This window comes from Metarhizium acridum (genome assembly GCF_019434415.1).
Source record: "Metarhizium acridum strain ARSEF 324 chromosome Unknown scaffold_29, whole genome shotgun sequence".
Classification (NCBI taxonomy): domain Eukaryota; kingdom Fungi; phylum Ascomycota; class Sordariomycetes; order Hypocreales; family Clavicipitaceae; genus Metarhizium; species Metarhizium acridum.
Window position 1 is genome coordinate 2279785 of NW_027094017.1, and position 24474 is coordinate 2304258.

Consider the following 24474-nt stretch of genomic DNA (forward strand, 5'->3'; position numbering starts at 1 on the left):
ATGCCACCGGCCAAGACGCGGATGTATTCAATGCCTCGACGCTACATGCATACACTGGCCCCGTCTGAACAGTTCTGTACATCGCCGACCAGACCGGCAAGAAATAAGAAGGCTTCACGAGACTCGAGGAGTCTAGGGTTGAGTAGATTCTTGGATAAAAGTGCACTTATTGGCGATGAAACTTTGAAAATACGTCAAGTGGACTACACCACGGTGTGAAGTTCTAGCTGACTGGTATCGAAACCATACTTCTTTTGGGGCAGCCTAACTGGGAATCTATCTGCGCGGCTGTACCTGATGATTACGTATGCACATGCAACCGCTTGGCCTCTGAAAGTGCGCCATCGCACGGCTGGTACGTAAAGGTACAGAGGAAGTGATGCCGGACGCGTCGGGGCATCATGCATCGTGGATATGTGCGAACGAGATAGTAGTGTAGTGGTGAGACTCCAAGTCATGGGATTTCCAAAGGCTATGTACAGACAGCGATACTCGAACGTGTAATTAAACTGCCCAGGCATTCTTCTCATCCAACCATTGACAGGATTTCATACACTCCAGTACCCTGTTGTTGGTGGCATACCGATGATTCAATCCGAAAAAAGTCCCACGTCTTCTGGTAATAACAAATAAGCCAGTTAGCCAGCCGTGCCCTATTGGCAGAGGACAAACTCCGGTTCACCAATCCTGTCCTGAAATAGAACGAAGCCTCCCTCCCAAGCCTCTCAGCTTCCTCTAAACCAATTCCTCAACCTGAAAAATATAAATATAACCCAGGATACTCAAGAGTACGCCAAAGGTGTCGCTTGCGGAGCAGTGTGCCACCGAAATTAAAGACAAAAAGGATGGGAACAAGGGGAGTGATGAAAGAACGCCAGGAACGCCGTTGCTCGGTGGTGTATCGACAATGAAACGACCTTTTTAGAACCGAGAGAGCCAACAGTCTCAAGAGCAGAAAAAAAAGGGGGCGGGGGAAAGGGGGGGCAACACAAAAGATAGGGTTGTAATATCGGGATAAAAGTATGTCGTGGTAAAAATATAAATCAAAATTTGAAATAAGTGCATGTATGGCCGTAGATGAAGAAATGTCATCAAGTCGTTATATCGGTCATTCAGTTCGCATAAGAGAGAATACCCACAGGGATGGCTATGTCCTGGTGCAGTTTATCCCAGCGGCGCCGATCAAAGGGTTAGGGCAGAAGAGCCTGCAAGATGTCTTGGCCAATATTACTGTTGTAAATTGTGCCGGCCATCAGATTGCAGTCCGCCATGCTAAAGCAGCATGACGGACGGGGTGTTAAAGACCCTCCTCTCCAGCCTTGCACAGTTTGATTTCGCGAACCCACTCCGATTTGAGAACCTGAGCAGCTGTTAAGCGGCGGGTGGGATGGGGATCCAGAACTGAGTAGATGACGTTGCGGCATCTTGCTCGATGTAGCGACTCAATGGGGCCGTAACCCTCTTCGTCACGCCGGCCCTCGAGATATCGAGCGTAGAACTCATCCTCGTCCTTCTTGGCTACTCGCCAGAGATGACGGCCTGTTCGCATGGCCATGTAAATGACACCACAGGCCCACACGTCGACGGCGCGAGCATCGAATTCTTTGTCCGTGTACTCCTCTGGGGAGATGTATGGGGCCGAGCCACATAGTCCAGACACCATGTGAGCATCTGTTTCCCAAGCCATTCGGAAGCATTCGCCGTTGCCAAAATCTGTGATTTTGAGCGCACCCCTTGTGGTCAGCAGAAGGTTCTCTGGCTTGAGGTCTCTGTGGGCGACGCCCATTTCGTGGAGATATTCTACACCTCTCATCATCTGCTTGAAGAAGCAATCGGCCTCTTGAACCTCGAGTTTGCCACTTGAAAGAATGAGAGTATAGAGATCACCGCCAGCACAGAACTCCATAACCTCGCAGTAGTCGCCCTTGGCATCCTTCAACAGGTCCAGGGTGTGAATTACGTTGGGGTGGCGCAGAGACGAAGATATACAGAACTCGGCGGTCAGGCGCTTGCTGTATTTTTTTTCGGTTTCTTCGGGTCGTCGGCGAAACTCCTTTACGGCAAAGAGCTTTTCGCTGCCTCCAAGCTTCTTGTGGGAGATTCGAACGATACCAAAGGCTCCCCGTCCAACTACTTCTTGGCATTTGCCATACTTCTCGACGAGTGTCGATGACACATTGGGTCCACCTTTGCGGTCTCCCGCCTCTTCCTTTTCTTGGCGCAGCGAGTCCACCCAGTTGGATACAAGAGAGAGGTCGCTGTCAGGAGTAGCCTCTGGCTTCTTTCCTAGTAGAGATCTCCACATGTCGGAGAGCTTTTCTTGACGTCGGCTTGACTTCAGGTGATGTTCGTGGCCACCTTGGACTTCTGGATTGCAAGCGAAGCGACTACCAAGGTCCTTGCCGGGGATGACCTTGGATGCATTGGATGGCGGCTTCTCAGAGGGACGCTCAGAAGACTCTTTGCGCGACGAAGCGGGGGATGAGGCGCCGTTCAAGGAAGGGCCACGAGGCCTCCCAGCATGTTCGCCGTTGCCGTTGTTCAGTTTGGGAAGGTCTTTACTCGAAAACATGCGGGTGAAGCGTTCCTTGACAGAGGACCTTTCGGAATGGGGCCTCAGGTGTGAGGATTCGCTCGCGGAATCGAAATCTTGAGCGGTAAGACCGGGAGAATGTCTGGAACCATCGTTGGATTTGATGGACGAAGGTTTTGAGCTCGGCGCGGAACTGGGCTTTGACGAATCACCGGATGCGGCAGGCATTTTCGAAGTAGCAGCGCAGCAGGACTGACGCAGCGCCGTGGGTTGAGTGGCGAGTCTCGCTGTCGCAGACGCAAGGAACTGCGTGCGGCAGCGGCGAGCACTTGTGGGTTGAAGAGGTGGTCAACGGTGGCGCGATATAAAAAGTGGTTGTGACAGGTCCAAAGATTGACAAGATTGAGGCGAGGGTTTGAAGGAGAAGAGTAAGAGCAAGAAGAAAAATTGAGATTGAACGATGTACTGGAATGTTCCGAGATTATGGCAGCTATCAAAGCGAACAAAGCGAATTAAAACACAAACGGCCTCTCCCAGTTGACGAGTAGGTTGGTGGCGGTGGCAGGCGGTGGCAGGTAGCAGCAAGTCGTGGCCGCGGCCGGGCTGGCTAGTGAAAAGGCGGGTGGGTGTCGGCGATGACAAAGCCGGGTCGGGATGAAGGACGAGGTTCGAGGAGGTCGAAGGCGAGGTGCGAGCCAGCCAGGCAGAGGCGACGGCGAGGTGACGGACGGCGACGCCAAGAGCCGGAGAGCAAGACGCTGGAACGGAAGACAAGAAGACCAGAGGCAGAACAAACTCGCGCACGGCGGGGTTGAGTGAATAGTACTCGAGAGTGATTTGGCGTCGGGTCTGGTCAGGGTGTCGAGGCCTGGAGGCGTTGAGGCTGCAGTGGCCAGAAGGTGCCAGAGGGTGCAGGCAGGGTGCAGGCAGGGTGCAGACAGGGTGCAGGCAGGGTGTAGTCAGTGTGCGTACAGCCTGCAGCTTGCAGCGTGCAGCGTACAAAACGAGGCGACAGGGATTAGCCAAATGTCGCAGGCTCGCAGGTTCGCAGGTTCGGTGGCGTCTGGAGCGGCGCCGCGAGAAGGACGACAACAATCAATATATGTACAATTGCCAAAGCGTTGGCCGGCGTTCAACAGAGAGGCTGTTCAATGCCGGGGCGTACCAGAGAAGGAGGGAGTGAGGCCGACTTGTACGCCCAAACTGGTGCAGGCGACTGGTGTGCGACGTGGCCAAGTACACAGGTACCTATAGACCCGTGCCGAGGGTAGTCGATGGCTCGATGGCCTTGGCACCACGCAAATAGCAGTATGAAAATATGTCTTTTGTATTTAATTCGTGCGTGTGAAGAAAGAAAAGGGGGCGTCGAGGTATGAAACGGGGATCAGCAGCTCACACTGAGCCGACGAGAGAGGAGGGCGGCCGACAGAGGCGAAACGACCTAGAGACGAGGGTCAAAGGACGAAGGACTGAGAGGGCGGGCGAGGGAACAAATGAGCCAGCAACAGAAAAGGGAAAAAGGAGAAAGAAAAAAAAAGAATATAATAATAGTGGGCAGAGAGGATGCTGATGGCTTGGGGAGGCTAGACTCGGGCACTGAGGAACATGGAACGAAGAATTGACCAGTTCTGGTCATCCAAGGCGGGACGACGCTGGGCTGTTCTGGTCCACAGACACCAGAGGAACGGAATCCGTAAGCGGGTTAGTAACTTTGATTGAATCCGAGCCTCTTCAACAAGGCGAAGTCAGTCCACATGTAGCTGCTTCTTCAGACGTTCAACCTGTCCACTTATTGACTGGTTCGTTCGCCATGCACCTGAGTAGAAAAGTAGGCTCCTACTCAAGCACTTAAATAGCTGTGCACTGGCAGAGTCAAATTGGAAGTTTAATTGTTGTAAAAGCTCGACACTCGCGGCAGTACCCAGTACCCAGTGGCTGGAGGAAGGCTAGAGGGGGCCCTCCTAGGGCTTTCTAGCGGGTCACGCCCCTCCTAAAGTCCCCAGCAGCCCAGGTACCCAGGTACTTAAGTACCTACTTACTGAGTATAGACCACCCACGGAGTACTCCGCAAGGAGCTCGGTAATGCTGCTGGGCAGTTTTTGGCAGTTCTGATGCCGAGTAATAAGTCAAGGGCCAGGCTGGTCCAGTCTAAGCTTCAATGTTCTCATGTCGAAGCGTCGAGCGCTTATCCAGAGCAAGGGTCGCCGTGGCACTGTTGGTTGGTGGTGGCTTGCACACCAAGTGGAGGAGGATTCAATGTTTAATACTGGTGAACAGCTTTGTCACGGAGCCGATAGATAAGTACCTACCTAGGTAGGTATGTACGGAGTAGTTTGCTGCTGCTGCTGCGGCCATGCGCAGAACCAGGGGTTATGATGCGGATATGATGCGAAAGGGTCCAGACTGAGTTATCCGTGGCATGTAAGATAGAGGTCGCAATGATGCTCTCTTGACTTGGTGCCGAGCTGGGGCGATGCGGAATATTATTGTACAGCACGGAGTATTGTGAATGAAAATGTTGGAATTGTAAATGTGAGCCCACTTCAACCCTCCCGCGTGGCCCATGGCGCCTTTATATATATATATATATTTTGCATTGTGCAAATACCGTACTGGACGATACGACATGATTTCCTGCATGTTTGTATGTTTGCAGACCGCATCTCATGTATTAGTTCTTCCCTGTACTGCAGCTACTGCGTACCCAGGTAGTAGTTTCCTTGCCCTTTCTTCGCTGCACAAACTATACCTGCAAGCCGCATCATTGAAGTAACCCAAGGAGGTACGGAGTACTCCGTACTACTACTTGCTCCGGTCTGCAGGAAGACAGACCCTCTTACGCCCTGAACTTCGAATTGCTCCCTCTTTGCTCTGGGCGTCTTTCCGTGTCTCGGTTGACCAACCCAGGAAGGAGCGCCTGCGGTGTGTACGGAGTACATCGGCAGATATTGTATTGACTTCATAACCGTCAGCTTTACCTACTTCATAATAGTGTGCACAAGACATAAACCTTGAGAAATATGGTTTATGTTAGTATTCGTACCTCCATACCAGCCCCAGCCCTTGGTTCAAGACAGGGGCAAGGCGCACCGCAACAACCAAAAAAAAAAAAAAAAAAAAAAAAAAACCACCACAGAGCTAGCATCAACTAAAAAAAAAAAGCGGCCAGACACCATCAAGCTCGACTTCGAGTTGTCATACCTATGGTAGGCGGCAAAATACCCAGCAATTCCGCCGTGCACCCACCGTGACGTGACTACTCGGGACAAGACGCACATCTTCACGGAGCTTCTGGGCCACTTTCATGAGACGCCGCGCATGGGTATTTTGTACATACAATACTCGGTCCAACGCTCCGTACACTGGGGGAAATGCTGCCAGTCACCCCTCAAGTGGCCTGTCCTCATCCACGGTCAAGCGCCAAGAGCACCGACTGGGTTCAGTGAATTTTCCTTACTATTCGCCTGCCGCCACCGACATGGTTTTGAACGATGTGAATCACCACTGAGACATGTTGAGGGTCTAGGGGCATGGGCCACATCCGGCATCCGCATCTGAGACCAACATTCTATTATTACCATTTTGACTCCTGTCACCTGCCGTTCCTATCTTTTCCGCGTGGAGTATGGAGTAACTGCCTAGGTACTCTGTGTTCTGGCGACAAACGACAGACGGTAGAGCACGCAACAGGGAGAAATACTCGAATCGAAGTTACAAACCCAACATTGCCAATGGCTCATACTGCATTAGGCAAATCCCCAAAAAAAGAAAACCGACAGAGCACACATGCGGCTAGGATTAACGGTCCCCGGCACATCGAGCGGCCGCCAACCACGATGATGACCAAGCGGAACAAAAATTGGCACAGGCACTGGCGGGAAACGTCAAGTGTTCCCAGGCTCATTGCCAAGCCGGCTCAGCCTAGGATGAACATTGCGGAGCACAGAAGCCACAGGCAGCCATGGGCGCCAAGACGACAGGTTTCGGCTTCATGAAGAGTAATATCAATTAAAGGTCTAGCGGGAAGGAAAGCATTCCTTGGACAGCGCTTGACAACCTACAACTGGTGTTCGTTCCACCAAGCAACTTTCATATTATTACAGGAGACGATGACATGATGTTATTCTGCAGCAAGTCAAACCCCGTTACTTTCATAATGTGTTGCGTAAATTTGTCTGCTGTGTTGCCAGCATACAGAATCGGAATGCTAGCTTGGCACGGCGCAGTTGCCTACGCCTACTTGGCGGTGCGAGAAGAATCATGCTACAACTTTTGCATATTATGTTGAGAACAAGCGCATAAGAAAACTGGGGTAGTGACAGCGGTTAGGGGGGGCTTGTCGATCCAAAAGTCAGACGTATGCGCGATATGGTGTTTTGCCATTACCGCCAAATCGTCAAAGCCTATCCCCGTCGCCCCCCAGCAAAGGGGGACAAATCACTGGTGGGAGCCATGGGAGTATCACAGGAACCAGGACAGGTGGATTTTCAACAATGTGTCTTCTTCAACTGATGGGGCGTCGAATCCAGTCCGCATGGTTGCAGGGCTCAACGATTCTGTAAAGCCTCGTTTTACGCCTGCGCGTGCTGTACAGAGTATGGGAGTCCAGCGTGGTCCATGCTCGGCGCCGTGACCTCGGCCTGCCCGTCATGACAGCCTGCATATTGTGCATTGCATCTGCGCTGAACTTGGACTCTATCCCAGCGTTTTTAGTTCTCATGTAGTTGTTGGCCTCAGATTAGCTTCGCTGAGGTACAACCTGCAAAGTATTCATACTGCGCACCCACGATAGCCATCGGAGAGCCACGTGCTAGCCTGACAAGCTTATTTCTCATTTACTGCTTTATTCTGTCCCTTGGGTGCGTGTCACCTATTAAGCAGCACCTTGTGCAACAGGTGTTGCCGAGCTCAGCTGGCCTGGTGCAAGTCTACAATGGCAAATGCAACCCCGTCGGCATCGGACCACTGTCAGACACATGGAGCTATGATACTCCAACGTGTTGGCGTACGGCCTCGGCGACCAAAATTAGCTGTGCTTAGGGGTTTTGCTTAGGGGCAGTGATTATGGCGATTAACCAAATAGGGGCAAATCTTTTCAGTCCGGGATGCGAGGAGACCGTGGACCCGTCGGCAGACCGGAAGAGGTTGTTTATTACAAACTCTTCCCCCCCCTTTACCATTTTATTGTGGACAGATGTGCGGAGGTTGAGAGACTCAGTTTACGTCGGTTCATGGGGCTTAGGCTTAGGGTAAGATGGTGATGGGTGGCCGAAAGTAGGGTCCCGAAACGCGCAGCCCAAGTCTTGAATGTCGGCCCTTGACATGGGTCAAGCAACGAGCAGGCGTTTGGCGGGGAGGAACATCGCATGGCGCCTTGCTGATTTCGTTCAATGTTGGCCTTGCCGGTCCCGTTGGTCCGTCACAGCCTGTGAACTTGTGCGCTTGCGAAGTCTTTGGTGGTCTGCAATATTGACTGCTCATAGGGCAAGTGTTTACTCCGTACGCCGTATGACTTGCCAGAAGCTGCCAGGCCGGGCCAACATTGGCGTTTATGCGGCGCGACGTCATAGCGTCTTGGTGCTCGGTGCTCGGTGCCAGGTGCCACCAGGTACCTGCCACCTGCCAGCCACCTGCTAATACCTACCAGATACCTCCTAGGTACCTACCTAGGTAGGTAGGTACCCGCCAGCTACTTGCCTGCTGCCTCTTTGCCCAGCCGCTTCATCATCTGAACTGCTCAGCAAGCCAGCAAAACCTACCAGACTCGCTCAGCTCTATCAAGTCCGGCCCGCTTAACGAATGCGCGAGCCAGGTCGACTGGTCCGTGAGATACAAACATACCAAGGACGCGGTCAAAGTGGGCTGTCGTGGACGTCGTGGACGTCGTGGACATCGTGGGGGCCGTTTGGCAAAGGACCCACTTGCGTCGAGCACAAGCTCACGGGTTCGTTGACCCGGAGTACTCCGCGCATGACAGAGACTTAGGTGAGCCATTCATTGGTTATCCCCAATTACTTTACGGATATAGAATTGACGCACAAAGGCCCAATAGACTTGGCAGCCTCAGCGGCCAGCTCCTATCAGCATCCCCGTTTTCCGAAAATGTTGAAAGCCAATTGCGGTCCGAACCTCCACCCTTGACTATTCCACGTTGCTTGCACATGACCCTTCTTCATGCTGTACTACACCCAAGTTGCATGTTGTTGACGACAAAACCCGTCAGGTCAAATGTCATTGACAGAAAGGCAGCTTGGATTATCAAGGCAGCCAGTCTTGTGAGGCTTCCAACCTACCAAGATCATCCATCTGATCTGACATGATGAGAAGCTGCCACGCATAGACTACTACCTAATGCACCATATACGATGTATCAAGTACCGATTCCCGAATATTGAGTACGTGCCAGGACATTCAGCGATGGCTGAGTGTGCTGGCTTAAACATCACCTTCAAATAGAGAGGAATCTGCATGTGGGCAAGCCGGGCATGGGCAGTTTGCTCAAGACCGAGAGTGATACAGGATGGACAGAATCATGGTAATGGCAAATCTGTATTATTCAGAAGACAACACTCCCCTCAACGGAAAAGGCCGACAAGTGAAAAGAACAAGGTTCAAGATGCCTGTTTCAAGCGATGCCGCTTACTTGGTATGTTGATTCTCAAAGCTCTCGACTTACGCAGACGCAGCCGTCAGAAGCACCTCATTATGCCTCACCGAGTTCGGGGGTATTTGTTCCAGAGTTCCTACCCTCTCGGAAACTGTCCGGCAGCGTATATGCGACTGCGGTCTCTCGACTCGACCACCACAAAGGCTCCCAACATATCACTAGATTTGTCTATCAACGTACCTCGCCGGCTCATGCTACACTCACTGAAGGCTACATAAGCTGGATTTCGACTCATGTCACGCGGGTTACTTTTTACTACCAAGGGACTAGGTTGTTGCCCTGGCTTGCAGCCGCGCTAATCAAGGCAGATGCTCATCCCACACCACCACCAACCCATTCAGCCAAGTGGAACGAGCGGCCTTGCAAGAATTATGTATTTGCCTACTAAGAGTTTTCCACGTCTCTTTTCGACCATGAGCCATGATCATTAGAGATTGCTGCACCTTGTCACCCTTGCTCTACGATCTAAGATTTCGAGGCTTGATAAAGTCTCAGCTGAGCCGAAGCCACATTTTCCACCTGTCTGGCAACTAGCTCTACGCTACCTATGATACCAGATGTATACCGTTGACTGTCATTTTGGAAAAATTGGCTTGTCATATTTCACTCAGGAACCGGAGTCGTCGATACGTGCGTCTCGCTAGTCATGGCAGATTGCTCGGCTCACAAACCTGGGCAACTTTCTCACCATCACCATGGGCCGTCCATTCAATACGCTGAATACCAGTATATCTCAGCAGTACACTCTGTATGCTGCCTGAATACGCATGCGCGGGATGCGAGAATGCGCATGTAGGCCCAGGGCTAATAGTCCTAGAGCTCCTCGGCCGAGTCATTGCTCAAAGTCTTTTGTTCGTTCTTGCTAGGAATTTATGCGGCCAACGCGCTCAGTCAACTGACACTCCCCCAGGTAAGTTTCCGGCCACATTTTTCATCCCATGCCGCATATGCATGTCCCCTCGGAGGCCCTGGTGAGACATGAACTTCATACCACCTTACATGCTACCGAGCTGACCTGATGGGTCGACTGCAGCAAGGCGTCCCCGTATCTGCCCTGTTCCTTTTCCTTCACCACCAACGGCGCGTCACGGTCTAATTTCTTTTTTAAAGCTACTGTGCGACATGACATGTATACCGACGACATGTCAGGCACAGTTTTCAGCTTGCTGCAAGAGACCATCTTAGTGATGGCGACTGGGCGAAACCGGACGACATGTCAATTGGATTGATTTTATTGGTGTATTTGGTCTCCGGAAATGCGTTGGCAATTGCTTGCTACTCAATCAGCATTGCAAATCACTTCCTTTAGTCAATGGCAGGTTTTGTGCCAATACATGGATTTTGCGCCCAAAACCAGCAACAGCGGAATAAACTATTCGGTTAAGCCATCGGCACCCAACCCTATTTTGAATCCTATCTGAACCAGTCATGGCGAGTAAATAACATGTGAAGCATGTTGAACTTGCCGCAATCATGTACTGAAACAGAGAAGGCCTTCGTGGCGTGTAATCCGTCCAGACAGAGTCCATTGATGCAGTGCTGGTCAGCCACGGTAACTCGCACCGAGGCACCTACATCCAGCTACTCAAGTACTCCGTACCTGCTGGGGGATCCATTGGAAAGACCACGTTATCGTCGTATAACCCGGGGTTGTGGTCCGATTCCACTTGTCGGCGTCTGTCGTCGCTCAAGATACTGTACGTGCACTGCTGCACTCCTATCTAGGATTCACGGTGACGCAAGGACTGCAAGAATTTCCAGAGACGACAATCTCGAGCCGCACTTGAGCATCACCAATTCAATGGAAAAACCTGAGAATGCAAACTTCTGCCACCTTATTGGATATTTCTATGCTCTCTGACTAACCTTATCTAAAAGCCCTGTTATCTTCTTGTCCCTTCCTTCAATGAAGGGGAACAAAGAAAACAAAAAAAAAAAACCTCACGCGGCTGTTTCTTGAAAGAGCCTCACAGCCACGGTCCCATCTCCAACACCCGACATAAATAACATGGCGCACCCTAGGACCCTCGTGCTATATTTCTCGCATCTCAATGGTCCAAATTTCTCCGTCAGTTTTGCAGGGTATCGAGGTTTTTCGGTGTGAAAGACTAGACTACTCCGGCTGCCTTGGTCTGTGACAAACGCATAAACCACATCCTGATAGCAAACGCGACCTGTTATGAGCATGAGCCAAGGTGGCTTTTGCATCGCGGGGAACGTAGGAGAATTTTCAGAAAAATGATGCGCTCTATTTTTACTGGGGAGATGATGCTTTGGCGATACCTACATTCACCCTTTGGCAATTGTCACGAGAAGTAAAAACTGGTGAGATTATGCCCGCTTCTGCGTAGGACCATGTACTGCTCAGTGTTACGATATCGCCAAGCCTGCATTCTTTTATTTGGCGACACATCCAGAAAGAGCTTATTTCGCTAGCCATTACCGCGACGTTAGTGCCGCCTGCTCTGCAATCCAGCTACCCGAAGCGGTGAACAATTCTGTTGGGCAAGTAGCATCGCTTTGTTATCTACTAATATCGGGAGACGCCATGTCCTATCAAAACTGTTCGCCGCGATCGCACATTGCAACACTGCAGTGTCTTGGTAGAATGCTGCCGAGATTCCGGGTTGTTTCTTTGAAAGGTGTTCTAGTGTCGCACCTCCGGTCCAGACCCTCAGGACTAAGACAGGCGTTGTGGTTCTTGGGAAATCGAATGGGGAAATCGAAATTGTGATCTTGTCTCATATGCATGTTCGTTTGTGCCGAGACCGGCATTGCTCAGATTTTTTCGGAATATATCCGAGCACGTCGCAAAATAACAGGCGAGACTGCTAAGACGACACGCAGTATACAAGCCCAAGTGAACTAGGCCATGCCCTTTTACGTTTGGAGCCCTAGCTCAGGTTGCTTCATATCTTTATGTGTCTCAGGGATGGACAACGCAACTTTGTCGATAATTTCGGCCAATTTGGCCCTCGGCTCCGAAGGCAAGTTATCCCTTAATATATGGGTAGCTTGCTTTAACTCTGTCTTTGGACTGGGCAGTGATGGCACAGTGCCTTCTACCAGGTTTTCCATTCTTTTGAAGTAGTCCGTTTCTTTGACGAACTTGGTCAAGTACATGGTAGGTTTTTTGGACGGCCTGGCCTCCATTCCCCGTTTAATGGCCTCTTCGTAGGCACGGTCGTATATATCGAAATCAACCGCGGTCGGAGAGTCGGCCACTACATCTGGAGTAGCCTCGTCCCAGGCGAAAGCATCTCGTGCGCCAGTGCCGATGCCAAGAAGGAGAGGCTCTTGGTCGCCGATCTCTCGAGCGTGACCTTTATCTGCATCTTCATCCGGCTGGCTGAGTAAGTGCCGACGATGGGCTAAAAGAGCCTCTATTTCTTCTGCTTTGGCTCTCTCATTGGCGGCATTGAATGACTCGTCTTCTGACATAACACGCTGAAGTAACGTGGAGGAGCCAGCCAGGCCAGTGTTGTTCCTGGCCCGAATTCTCGCCAGTAGAGTCCTAAATTTGTGGATTGCCTTCATCATGGAGAGAAGATGGTTCATTTTCCTGGTGAAGGCTCGGTTCAACTCAAGCTCATTGGGAGGCTCAATAATGTGCTCGCAGTTATCTTCGGCAGACAGAAGAGGATCACATCCTCCTTTTGTCACCCATGGGTGCTCCTATGAAGGATAATCATGTTAGCGCGGAACCTGTCATATTTCGCGTCCAGTTCTTACTCTCAATTCGGACATTGTAATCCGTTTTTCGGGGTCCTTCTCCAGGATAACCGTCATCAGGTCCACAAATGCGGGATCCTCGCCATCAGGAATACTGGGATCGTCTGACTTTATAGCCTCGTAGATTTCTAGGACTGTTGGGCGGTTGAACGGTATCCTGCCATATTTAAGGCAATAGAGAGTAACACCCATAGACCAAATATCAGCCGCTTTACCAGAGACTTCATGGTGTCTGCCACATAGCTCTGGTGGCATAAATGCGGGTGACCCTGCGGATTTGGATATTCTCATGTTTTCGGGCTTGTCAAACATTTCCGAAACACCAAAATCCACAATCTTTAGAACTTCATCATCCGAGAGCAACAAATTATCGGGCTTGATGTCTCGATGAACGACCCCTTGAGCATGCACTACCAACCAACAATGTTAGCCCCCTCAGGTTTGGAATGCAACGTAGTGGAACAATGTAATTAAAGCAACATTCATGAAGTAAAGGGAAGAAAACTTACAGTATTCGATGCCCAAGAGCAGATCCCGGAACCAGTGGCGGCAAGACTCATCGTTGTATGGGACAGCGTTCTCGTCCAAGCCTACTGTCATAATGACGCCCTTCTTGCACATTTCCATTACCATGTACAAGGAGTCTTCTTCAGGATCGTCCAAGACCTCAATCAATTGAACCAGGTTCGGATGGTTGAGCTTTTTCATGATGGCAATTTCCTCTCGAATCAGAAACAAAGCATCATTCTCCTCGCCGGCCCGCAATCCCGTCAGTTGTGGTGATAATGGCCCACAAGCTCTACGAGGACGTGGAAGACTTTGATCAGGCGAGCTCTGCGGTCCAAGACGAAGGATATGAGACTGTGCTCGTTTCCTCAGTCGACTTTTCGAGAATTCCTTGACAGCCTTGAGAGCGGATAGATTAGAGTTGCATCATTGTGCCGCAAGGTGGAAATGGATGGAGGATGCCCAAAAAAAAACTTACAAACTCGGTGCCAAACTGATCGGTAGCACGGTGGACAGCGCCGTACGAGCCCCTTCCAATTTCCTCCACGATAACATATTGGTTGATGCGGTGATATGTCCTTCCGTCAACCTCATCACTGGTGAACTCAACACGAGCATCCAGAGTTTCCTATTTGAGTGGCACGGGTTAGGCAGTGGCTTCATCACAGACACACAGGCCAGCGAGACGAGCAGACTGCTGAGGTAACATGCTAGACCTGAGAGAACTGACCTTTATCTCCCTATGCGCGCTAGGGGTTCGTTTATGCTGTCTCATAGGACTAGAATAGCCGCGTAAAGTAGGCGGTTCAGAACTGATGATCCAATCGTCAGCAAAGATAGAATCAATATGGAGAAAGGCTCCGTAGAGGTCAGTCGTCCAGTGACTTACAAGCTACTTGGCAGACCCGGGCGTGATCTGTTCATGTTGTCTTCGTTGTCATCAACCCGATCAACAGTCAACCGAGGCGAACACAGGCCGGTAACCTGTTGCCCCTGAGAGACGGGAGCAGCATTGGTGGCCATGATAAGTGGCAAGCTTCGTTGTCCTGGTGTTTTCAGACCGTTGCGGGAAGCAGGGCCGCTTCCTGGTGGAGAGTTGGCCAAGCGTCCAAGTGAATCGAGCCACACGAAAGGTTAATAACTCATCAGCAGGCTGCAGAGCCGCGAGCCTGGGAGCTGTTTATGCGAGGCTGCCGCGAGGAAATGGGCGTCGATGCCCACTCATTCACGCCCAATTACCAGAACTGGATTTGTGGTGTGTTGCAGCGAAGGCCCAGGTGGAAATTGGCAAATATAAACGGCACTACAGCCTCGTATCTGGCGTCAGCGGCACTGGGCTGGAGACAAAGAAACTCGAAAATAAACAGCATTCGAAAGAAGCTGCTCTAGTGTAAGCGGCAACAAACAGACGCCTCTGTCCTGGCCCAGGTTCAGTTGCGACCCGTGGGGCGGGGTATTCGGGGTGCTCCCCCCTTTGCAGGTGCTCTGCTGTAGCTCTTGCCGTTAGGCGCGCCGACGACGCATCCATTGCTCGCCGTGTTCGGAGTAGGGGGTCTTCAAATGTTTGCACAACGGCAACACCCTCGTCCGCCAATTCAACCATTCACCGCACCGAGAAATCGCCCACGAGGCCATTAATCGACTCTCCCATAGTCCCCTTCAGTCCATTGCAACCAGCGTCGGCAGAAACGCTCATCTCACGGCGGCCCTCCCTTCTGTTTCCCGTACACCTTCCCCCTCTCGCCAACCATCACGACCATGCCCGTCTTCTCTTTCTACATATTCGACCGGCACAGTACGCCCTCCAACCCCTTCCCCTCCCCCGGGTAACGAAAGCAAGTCCGAGCGTAGCTAACTAGATCCATCAGCCGAGTGCATCTACAGCAAGTCATGGCTCCCTGCCCAACGACCCTCCTCGCGCATCGCCACCAGTGCTTCCGACGACGCTAAGCTCATCTTTGGAACCGTCTTCTCCCTGCGCAACATGGTCCGCAAGCTGGGCGGTGACGACGACGCCTTTATCAGCTATCGCACCGGCCAGTATAAGCTGCACTACTACGAGACACCTGCGAATTTGCGGTTCGTCATGTTGACGGATACGGGGTCGCCGAGTATGCGGAACGTGTTGCATCAGATATATATCAATCTCTGGGTTGAATATGGTGCGTATTCTGCGGCATGCTTTACATCTTTCATGGCCCCCCCCCCCTTCTTTATTTTCTTTTTCTTACAGAGTGCGCCTCTATAGTTGTCAAGAATCCTCTTGCCCCTGTTGAACACAAAGGCGGAGAGGGGGTCAAGAATGAACTGTTTGAGCTGGGCTTGGACCAGTTTATTCGTGGTTTGATGTGAGGACGTGGCCAGGGTGTGTTTCAATAACATATGAAGACGACTGAGTCCGGCACCAGTCAGGATTGTCACAGTTTTGACGACCTTCTCTTTGCCCATGTCAGCCACGGACGAATGGACCGGCCGTATCTTGCGTTAGAGAAAGGCATCTCGGCTGGCGGTCCCAATTGAGGGCAGGTGCCGCTAATGGCAGGCACGCTACATGTTGTGCTGGACGTCGGCCCAGAGAGAAAAAGGAGACCCAGAGCTTGAACGACCATGTTCAACTCCAAGGACGATGTACCTGCGTCAGGGATGATAGATGCCACGACTTCATGTCATGTTTTTCTCATCTACAAAACGACATGTTCCATGCCGGAGCCATGAATGGAAGTCCAACCATGCTGTATTTTCTACAGGTAGCCACAACTCATGCCACATAAACTAATAAACCTACTCCAAAACCAGTGTACATGACGCCTTCATACCTAAACCGCAAACCCAACCGAAGGGGTGTAATTTATTTCGTTCAATATTTCGTTCAAATGTATGGACAAAGACAAGATATACCGCGACCTCATCGTCATGATTTCTGCTGCACCGCCTTCTCCCATGCATCTTCGAGTCCGCCTGGTGAATCAACCATGACGATGCTCTCTCCCACGCCAGTCTGCCGACTCCTCTCTAGGGGTTGGAGCAGTTGTGATTCCACCTCACTCTTGCTAATGTTCACCGCGCTGTCCATGATGCTTTCATCACGGATCTCGTTTTCCCAATTACTCGAGTAGACCACGGCGGCGAAAGCCTCTAATGCGCGTACCGCCTCCATTTCTTGGAGATATTCATTGGGTACACCGTTGCCAATGACGTGGGCTTGGCGGGTCAAGACGGATAAGATCTTGGGGAGGAGGATGAGTTTGGAGTGACGGAGCTCCATTGATTCGGGAGGCGGAAATGGTGACTGGGGAGGAAGTTCGAAAGCTTCGGTGGCCAGCTTCTTGTCAACCAGCGCCTCGAAGGCAGCGTCCAAGATTAGAGTGAGGACGTGTGAGAAAGAAGGTGACTCGATCAAGTCGGCAGTCTCATCTAGCAGTCTTCGAAGGGCCGCGGGTGATTGCTCGGCGGCAGCGCCGCCTTGCATGGAGTTGTCTTCCAGGATGCCGGATTGGCGGATGACTTCTTCCTCCTGATTACGGGGAGGGAGCAAGAAGGCTAGCCAATCTGTTTGTCTTCGCTCATCTGCGGTGGAACCTTCGACCAACTTTCGGACTTCCATGGTGAGATCACTAAATCGATCAAAGCTGACCAGGTCGCGGGGACTGAGGCTCCCACAAGACAGTTCGTACTGCACTTTCAACACGGTTCATGACCTGGATCCAACCCTTGTTCAGGAGCCACCAACTGAATGTGAGGTACTTGCGGTTGGTATCAAAGTCACTGCCGTAGGCCTGCTCTGGATTATCGTCGTTGTCTTCGAGGCTGATGGTAGCCTGCTGGGAACCAGTGGCAAGAGCTACAACGCTGGACAGATAACTTCGGCGACCAAGGAGATTTAACTGGACACGGGTCAACATGGTGAGAAGGGCAAGTGTGTACACGAGAGTGAAAGCTCTGGTAACCGCTATACACGGACCGCAAGAAACAAATACCAGTTAGTAATCAATAACATTAGTTCTAGGCAAGGCACGATAGCAACTTACCGCTGATGGTCAGGTCGTCCCAGAGCTGTCGCTTCGTTTTGCGAGACACCCTTGGCGCAGACGCCCCGTCCTGCTGGCCGTCTTGACCAACGACAGCAGAGAACGGCGTAGAGGAAGCAATCTGGCTTGCATGAATCCCGCTTTCGCTCTGTATACTGGCCGAGGTAGCCATGCTCTTGCCATCTTCTTCAGTCATGGTCGTATCGGCAATGCTGGGAGGACTCGTTGATTCGGAGGTGCCGCTCTTCAGGCCCTTTGTCGAGCCTTTAATTTGCTGTATCTCGTATGTAATTTGTTCCGTGTTCATAGCAGCCATGACATTGCTAGTAGCCGTGGGAAGAAGGGCGAGGACGGTGAACGTGCAGTCTTCCTGATTCTGCTCGAACCGCCGTCGTAGGCTGTGATGTCACTAGCGTCAGCATACATGAGAAGCTTTCCCAACCTGGGTTTCTGGCATTGAAGACAAGGGGCATCAAAAAAATGAAAGCACTCACTTTTCCTTGGCGATGCGGTCGCTGCTCATGCGCTCACGCGCATCATTGATCTTGTTTAAGACATATTGGGTGGCAACGTATCCGGCGCCAACGATGCCGACTCCGATGGCAATAGGCGTCCTATTGTTGCGCAGCCAGCGTCGTGCGGACGAGAACATGGCTGACGAGGAAGGGGAGATCAGGGAAAAGTGCTGACTGGGATCATGGAATAGGCGGGCAAGCTGTGCCCATGAAACACGTGGTGTATAATCAGGCGCGAGTAGCTTTCCTCGTGATACCAGTTTCGAAATACTGAGCTCAGGCAAACAAAAATGCGAGCAAGAGACGGGGTTAAGAAAAAAGAGGAGAAAAATGAACAAGCAAATGATACAGTGTTGGGAGAGTTGTATTGCACGGGAAGGCGTCTGGTAGCAGACGTGGGTTCCGTCGATGATTATCGATGGTCAAGATGCAGCAACAGCTCTGGATTCAACTTTCCATATTGGAGTGGTGGCCGTTGAGACTGGGGAGTGGGGAGCCGAGGCCTCGGTTCCCAGGCGCCACAGCACTGGTTTATTGGAACGGAGGCTCGGGCCAAAGGGTACCTGTCTGCCTAGGTCAGTGCCCAGGTACTTGGCACCTGTTTCTGTTGCTCTGTACGTACGAAGTACGGAGTAATGTAATACAGAGAGCTGGGCTGTGGGCCTGTGGCGAGAGTGCGAGCGTGTGGCTGGTGCAAGGGCAGTCTTGTGACCCTGTCCTCGTTGACTGTCTGTTGGGCTCCCGTCATGTGCCAACCAGACAGCATTGAACTCCAGGCCACACAAGTCGATGACATCTGGATGGACATTTAGACATCTGGTCCAGACGCCGCCTCTGGCCTGCAGCGCGGTCAGCCGCCGCCAGTTGACGGCTCTTGATGCACCAAAGCCCCAAAGCAGCCAGCAGCCAGTAGACAGGCCCCCAGCACCTGCGTACGGAGTGCAGGGCTCCGTCAAATGTGCAGATGCCAGATTCCGTGTCTAAATTGGACGTCCCAGGTGCCGTGGCCGTGGCCCAGCAGCGCCAGACACACGCATCCAAACGTCAACTGCCCCTCGCTGCTCCTGCTCGATGGCTCCATGCTCGATAAACCGACCCGCCCCGCTTCGCCCCGCCAAACTAAGCTCTGACGTCGCGGCTGATCAAGAATCGCTCAAACCACTCCGCCTTGGCCGTCATCTTCCCTCCGTCTACTCCCCTCCTCACCTCGACGAGCTCTGTGCAGGACGCAAGCTCGCGCCTCTCTTGAGAATCAGCCTGAACCCGGGCAGTCTTGATCCTAGATATCTAGCCACCCGCCATCGTCCTTTTACAATGGACCGCCAGAAGGATCCGCCAGAGTTCATCCTCGACGTCTTTACCGATCCCCGCTCCGTCCGGGACGTCGTCAAAGGTCAGACTGCACACACATTGCCGACGACGCTTCAATTCGCGCGACGACGCAATATAATCCGTTCCCCCCTTCACCATGATCCTCCTCAAACATCCGATCCTCGGGGGGAAGAGAAAAAAAATATAAAAACTAACATATTTACAAAGGCATCCTCCACACCATCTTCTTCACACGCTTCTTCCCCTCCCTCACGCCCCGCACCCGCGACGTCCTAGACCTCACGCTCCCGTACGTCGACGACGACGAGCTCGAAACCATGATTGACCAGCGCGCCTCGGCTCTCGAGCGCCAACTCGACGCTGAACGCTCCTCCGGCGTCGCCAACCACGCCGGTGGCGGGCGCGGCCAAGTCGCCATCCAGTTCTTCGAGAAGCGGCGCCGCAAGGCCTGGCTGTCCCGCGGCGACGAGGAGGTCTGCTGGGAGAGTTGGACGCTCAAAGTGACCGTTGCCGAGCCCAGAACTGAAAGCGGTATGCCTTTGCGTCAGACCGGGGCCTGCAATGTTCGGTTTTGCTAATGTGCGCCTCCGTAGAGCGAGCCAAAGTCCGGCGTGCCATGGAACAAACCCTTCTCACTACCGTCATGAAAATCGTCACCTTTGCCAACGCCCATAAAGACCATATTCCCCCCATCACCACTCAGGGTGGCAATCCGTTCCCGTTCAAGATTAACATTGATCAAAAGGAAACCGGTTGGGCCTTCCGCATGAGGATCTACTAGCCTCTCTTCCCAAGGACCGCAAATGAGCACGGAGAAACAATCCAACATACACCATCTTGCTGAGCAAACGATTATCTGCTTCCTGATTACCTGACCTGCCAGGGCCGTCTGTACATATTATGCCATGCTTTTGGATCCAAATTTGGCGTTGCTGGATGGAATGGCGCATGTTGCTTGAAATAGATACCCCCATAGTTCACACGAAACCAATAACAATCCTGCCGCTCTGTCACTCCTGCGCATGTCGCTCCTTCGCCGTTGCACTTCTTCTGTTGGTGCAGTCTCTCTCTACATTGCTTGTCACTCAGTGGCAACGCTGGTTGGGTTTGGTAACGTAAATATATCATATCTTTTCCTAACAGTTCCGAAATGTTTTGCGACGACAACACATTAATACCGATCCAAGCATACAACATTTCGTCCAAGCCGTACCCTTTCTAGTTTGCTATTCCTGACTCCCATCATCCAAATACATGTAAAAGCAAGAAAGCCGCGCCATAAGGTGACAATCGCCAGCTACCAAACGACCAAACCGCCGATAAGACAATGTTGAAGAAAAAAGGCAAAAACACCTGATGGTATTTGTGGCTAATCCAGTACCAAAAAAAAAAAAAAAGAAAAAAAGGGGAAAGGGAAAAAATAATAAAGAGAAACTCCCAATCCGGTCCTAGCATGGGCATACCTTATGTGCATCATTACCGTGACAATTTAGCTGCGAAGCTCCTCTCGAGAATAGGTTCCCGACCAACATCCACTAATCTAATATTCATTGTTGTCTGAGACTTCTTGCCTTTTAGGTTCGCTCATGGCATCAGAACAGACCGTGGCAAATCAGAGTACAACCTCTTTCCTTTCATCAGTTCATTAATGTCATAAAAATGATCTTCGGACGTATGTAGTATTTTGCTCTTCAATATCAACTTAGAAGGCGGTAGAATAGCTCCGACTAAGCGATGGCTTACTACCCTTTTGTTGTTGCTGTGGTCTTGAAGACTGTGATCCAGACCCAATCTTCTCGAATCCTTGCAAGATATCTAGGCCAGTAAAGTCTGTGTTTCCGTTGTTGCTGTGAGAGCCGAAATCACTCGGATCAATGCCCAGCGTCGGCCAATCATTGTCGACTGAAAGCTCTAACATTGCAGAGAACTTGCTTGGAGAAGCCAGCCGTGACGGCGATTGCTGGAAAAGTTTGGACGGGGAGCCCATGCCCTCAAATGCTTTGCTGGGTGTCTCCAGGAAACGCGATGGAGAATGCTCAGAGACCTTGAGCAACGGGGCAGAGGTGACCGGTTTCCTCGCAGCCGAGTTTGATATTTCACCTAGTGCCGACGTGGAGACAGATCTGTCTAATCGAGCTCGCTTGGCTGAACGCTTGACGGGCGAACCAGCATCTACTGAGCCGATCCCGGGGAAGAGATGGTCATCCATGGATGCAAAGTCTTGGAAAATGTCGAATTCAGTTGAAGGCAACCCCATGTCATCAAAGGCATACACAGAGTCATCAAGGTTGAACGCGGGACTCCATGGAATGCTTTCCTCTCCAATACCAGTCACACGTCGCAGTGGTGATTGCAACATATGCCGGACCTTATCACGGTGAATGCGCAAGTTTGTGTTTGGTGAGACTGATGGGGGTGGTCGGACAGGAGGTTTCATTGTCACGACTGGTGTCAATGGCGGCAGCGTCTGATGGTGTTCGTTTGACTGCCGCAAAGGTGAGGACGAAACGGGACCATAGAGAGACAGGGAGCGAGACTTGGTTGGGCTCAAGGGAGATGAGTTTCGAATACGAGCAATTTCCTCCTCAGCACGACCACGCGTAAGGCGAGGTCGATCAGCCTCAGAAGTAAGGAGCAGGGCCTTTTGATTTGGCCGCATTACGGAAGATTCCAACGACGAGATGTAACCACTGTCGTCCATTGATGCAAACTTCCGTTTATGAGATCGAGATATCGAGGACGCTGGGTTTCGAGACATGGGAGGTGGAGTGCCACTTCGTGTCTCGGCGTGCCTTGACACCGGAGGAGAAGAGTGCATGTTGGCAGGTAACGGGGAATAGAGGGACGACTCAAGAGGCAGATCATTGTCAGCCGTCTTGTCTCCAGCATCTTCTGGGCACATGTTGTCTGAGATTGGGATCGTGGCATCGGACGAAAGCTCCGGTTGCATGGACTGCGTAGCCTGCGAGGTTGGTAGGGGCGGGAGTGTCGAGTGTTTCACGGGAACTGGCGGAGGAAGCGTCGGTTCTTGGAAGGAAGCTGTGGCTGGCCCTGATGGTTCGAGACGTGTGGACATGACTGGGAGATTTTCTGCTGTAGGTGCCGACTTCCGGGTGGGTTTCTCTTTGAGGAACTGAAATTCAGTGCCAGGCTCAATGCCCCAGTAGTTGCCCTTACCAGGATCGTCCTTTGGTCGCTCTATCTTGATGAAGTTTTTGTGCAGACTCAGGTTGTGTCGGATACTGTTCTGCCATCCAGCATCGTTGGGGTTGTAGAAGGAATAGTTATCGCTGATCCACTTGTAGATCTGTGCCAAAGTCAGGCGGCGCATGGGAGATCGGAGAATAGCCATGCCGATGAGCTGAGCATAACTGTGCTGTGGTTTTGTTCCGTCGTCGGTGATGGGAGGAAATGAATCGTGGGCAGGAAGAGGTTCCTCCGTCTTGGTCTTCTTGGCCGGTCTCGAATCCTTGATTTGAGGAGCATCCATTAATCCTCGCTTGCCATGGGGCTTCTGGAAATAGTTTTCGACGGACAAGTTGATTGTTGGCGGAGCAGGGAAAATCTGCGGGTGGATGTTCTCCTTTCCGAAGCTAAGCATGTCGATGTGTGGTCGCTGGGGGCCTGTCTTGAATTTGGACAAGTGAGGCCTCTTCTGCAGTGAATCTGTCGTAGGCGCTCTGCCCACGGGAGGTGCCATTGACACCATGTGCAGCTTGTTGCCTTGTGACGAAGCTTTCAATGGCGATCGGGGTGACGACGATCTCATCTTGTGCGGTGACAGGCTCATTCCGTTGGTTGTTGGAGGGTTGAGAATAACGTTGGAATTCGAACCGCTCAAGGGGCGGCGAGCAGGCTTCGTGACTGAAGGCATGGGTGCATGGCTCGTCATGGGAGCGCTTCGATCGAATACATCGTCTTGAAATATGTGTAGCGGCTCATTGGGGCCGGAGAATGGCGTAGCTCTGGCCATTGTGGCCGAACGGAGCTGCAAAGAGCTTTGAACGCGTGTTTAGGAGCAAAATGCGCGAGTGAGGGATACAGGTCTGTGTCCAGGTCGTTAGTGAAGCCAAATCCAGGAGGCAAAATGTTCCTGGGTGCGCGTTCACAGCTGACGCCGAGGGGGCGACTTATTGCGTTTGGTACCCAGCGGCCAGACGCTTGATAAAACAGACGGCGAGTCAAAAAGTAACATAGTAACAGAGGCGCAGATGAAAACAGATGCCACGTACCCGAATGAAGCTGTACTCTTAAATTGACTGTGGGTCGTGAATGCAGGGCGCGGACGCTGGTCTTGAACGATGGTCTTTGGGTATGACTGCCGAGTGATGTATGGCGGGTGAGGCGAAATGGCGGTGGATTTTGACGCGTCGTAATTTGATATAGTAGAAGCGCCCAGGACTGGAGACCGAACCTGTCTTCTTCTCCGGCTAAGGCAAGCAAAAAGGGAGAAAAAGCAGCAAAAAAAAAAGGTAGAAACCCGTGACTTTTTGCGTCGAGGGTGGTCAAGGGTGAAGCTGGAAAAAATGGGCAGCAAGAGAGGGAAGGAAGAAACGAAAGGATTAGACGGAAGGAAGGGAAGGGATGGGGAGGCCGTAAAAGGTAAAAAAAGGCACAAGGCAATGGGTTACAAGACAGCTAGAGTGAGCGGGTGATAAGAGTGGTAGGAGTCTGGGCGGTAGGAGTACATATGTAAAGTACCAAGTACCTGGCATAGAGCAAGACGAGCCACGGTACTTGTGCACTAGGGCGGAGCACCTGGTACTAGCCTGCAAGTATGGATGCCTCAAGTGCTCATGGATGCGCCATGGATGCTCAAGATTGAAGTGCATGGCAGTGCGGGAGGCTCAAGATTGATGATTTGCCTTGGCCCATGATCTGATCCATCCAAGGGCAGCCAAGTCAGCGGTCCTGACTACGTTAGTTAGACCTTGGTGCTTGACATCGACCTTGGAGCAGGCCGAGTTTGGCCAGGTTCGACCCGGGTGGGGTCAATGGTGGAGCGCTGGGGGCGAGCCATTGGCTGAGATGCGCTTTGGGCTGACACGAAGATCAGGGGTATGCGTCTCGCCGAGCGTCGATGGAGGTGGATGGAGTCGACTTGAGGCTCACAAGATTCACCACTTTCGCCAGGCGCCGAACCAGAGACACACGTTTGGC

The 24474-nt window shown here is 51.8% G+C and overlaps 8 protein-coding genes across 8 annotated transcripts; 3 read left to right on the forward strand and 5 right to left on the reverse strand.

Annotated features, from left to right (window-relative positions):
- Positions 1-1297: 1297 nt before the first annotated feature.
- Positions 1298-2761, reverse strand: SAT4 (serine/threonine-protein kinase HAL4/sat4; the record flags this gene model as incomplete). Its single annotated transcript, XM_007811285.2, has 1 exon — positions 1298-2761. One exon carries the CDS (start codon positions 2759-2761, stop codon positions 1298-1300), a length of 1464 nt encoding a protein of 487 aa, XP_007809476.2.
- Positions 2762-9165: 6404 nt separating this feature from the next.
- J3458_004788 (uncharacterized protein) lies at positions 9166-9588 on the forward strand (the record flags this gene model as incomplete). Its single annotated transcript, XM_066118414.1, has 1 exon — positions 9166-9588. One exon carries the CDS (start codon positions 9166-9168, stop codon positions 9586-9588), a length of 423 nt encoding a protein of 140 aa, XP_065977018.1.
- A 1103-nt stretch (positions 9589-10691) lies between these two features.
- On the reverse strand, positions 10692-14772 carry J3458_004789 (uncharacterized protein). Its single transcript, XM_066118415.1, has 6 exons — positions 14329-14772; positions 14170-14251; positions 13918-14067; positions 13442-13838; positions 12933-13342; positions 10692-12875 (listed from the first exon to the last, which is right to left on the reverse strand). Exons 1-6 carry the CDS (start codon positions 14460-14462, stop codon positions 12081-12083), a joined length of 1968 nt encoding a protein of 655 aa, XP_065977019.1. The 5' UTR covers positions 14463-14772; the 3' UTR covers positions 10692-12080.
- Positions 14773-15197: 425 nt separating this feature from the next.
- Positions 15198-15791, forward strand: bet5 (TRAPP complex subunit bet5; the record flags this gene model as incomplete). The annotated part of the gene is made up of 3 exons (XM_066118416.1): positions 15198-15234; positions 15308-15601; positions 15688-15791. 3 exons carry the CDS (start codon positions 15198-15200, stop codon positions 15789-15791), a joined length of 435 nt encoding a protein of 144 aa, XP_065977020.1.
- Positions 15792-16350: 559 nt separating this feature from the next.
- Positions 16351-17043, reverse strand: PEX3_1 (peroxin; the record flags this gene model as incomplete). The annotated part of the gene is made up of 1 exon (XM_066118417.1): positions 16351-17043. The coding sequence occupies one exon, from the start codon at positions 17041-17043 to the stop codon at positions 16351-16353; it is 693 nt and encodes a 230-aa protein (XP_065977021.1).
- Positions 17044-17062: 19 nt separating this feature from the next.
- On the reverse strand, positions 17063-18119 carry PEX3_2 (peroxin; the record flags this gene model as incomplete). The annotated part of the gene is made up of 3 exons (XM_007811288.2): positions 17063-17388; positions 17468-17865; positions 17962-18119. The coding sequence occupies 3 exons, from the start codon at positions 18117-18119 to the stop codon at positions 17063-17065; spliced, it is 882 nt and encodes a 293-aa protein (XP_007809479.2).
- Positions 18120-19631: 1512 nt separating this feature from the next.
- J3458_004793 (uncharacterized protein) lies at positions 19632-20095 on the forward strand (the record flags this gene model as incomplete). The annotated part of the gene is made up of 2 exons (XM_007811289.2): positions 19632-19845; positions 19908-20095. 2 exons carry the CDS (start codon positions 19632-19634, stop codon positions 20093-20095), a joined length of 402 nt encoding a protein of 133 aa, XP_007809480.2.
- A 267-nt stretch (positions 20096-20362) lies between these two features.
- Positions 20363-24076, reverse strand: J3458_004794 (uncharacterized protein). Its single transcript, XM_007811290.2, has 2 exons — positions 23547-24076; positions 20363-23360 (listed from the first exon to the last, which is right to left on the reverse strand). The coding sequence occupies exon 2, from the start codon at positions 23285-23287 to the stop codon at positions 21017-21019; it is 2271 nt and encodes a 756-aa protein (XP_007809481.1). The 5' UTR covers positions 23288-23360; positions 23547-24076; the 3' UTR covers positions 20363-21016.
- Between the last annotated feature and the right edge of the window lie 398 nt (positions 24077-24474).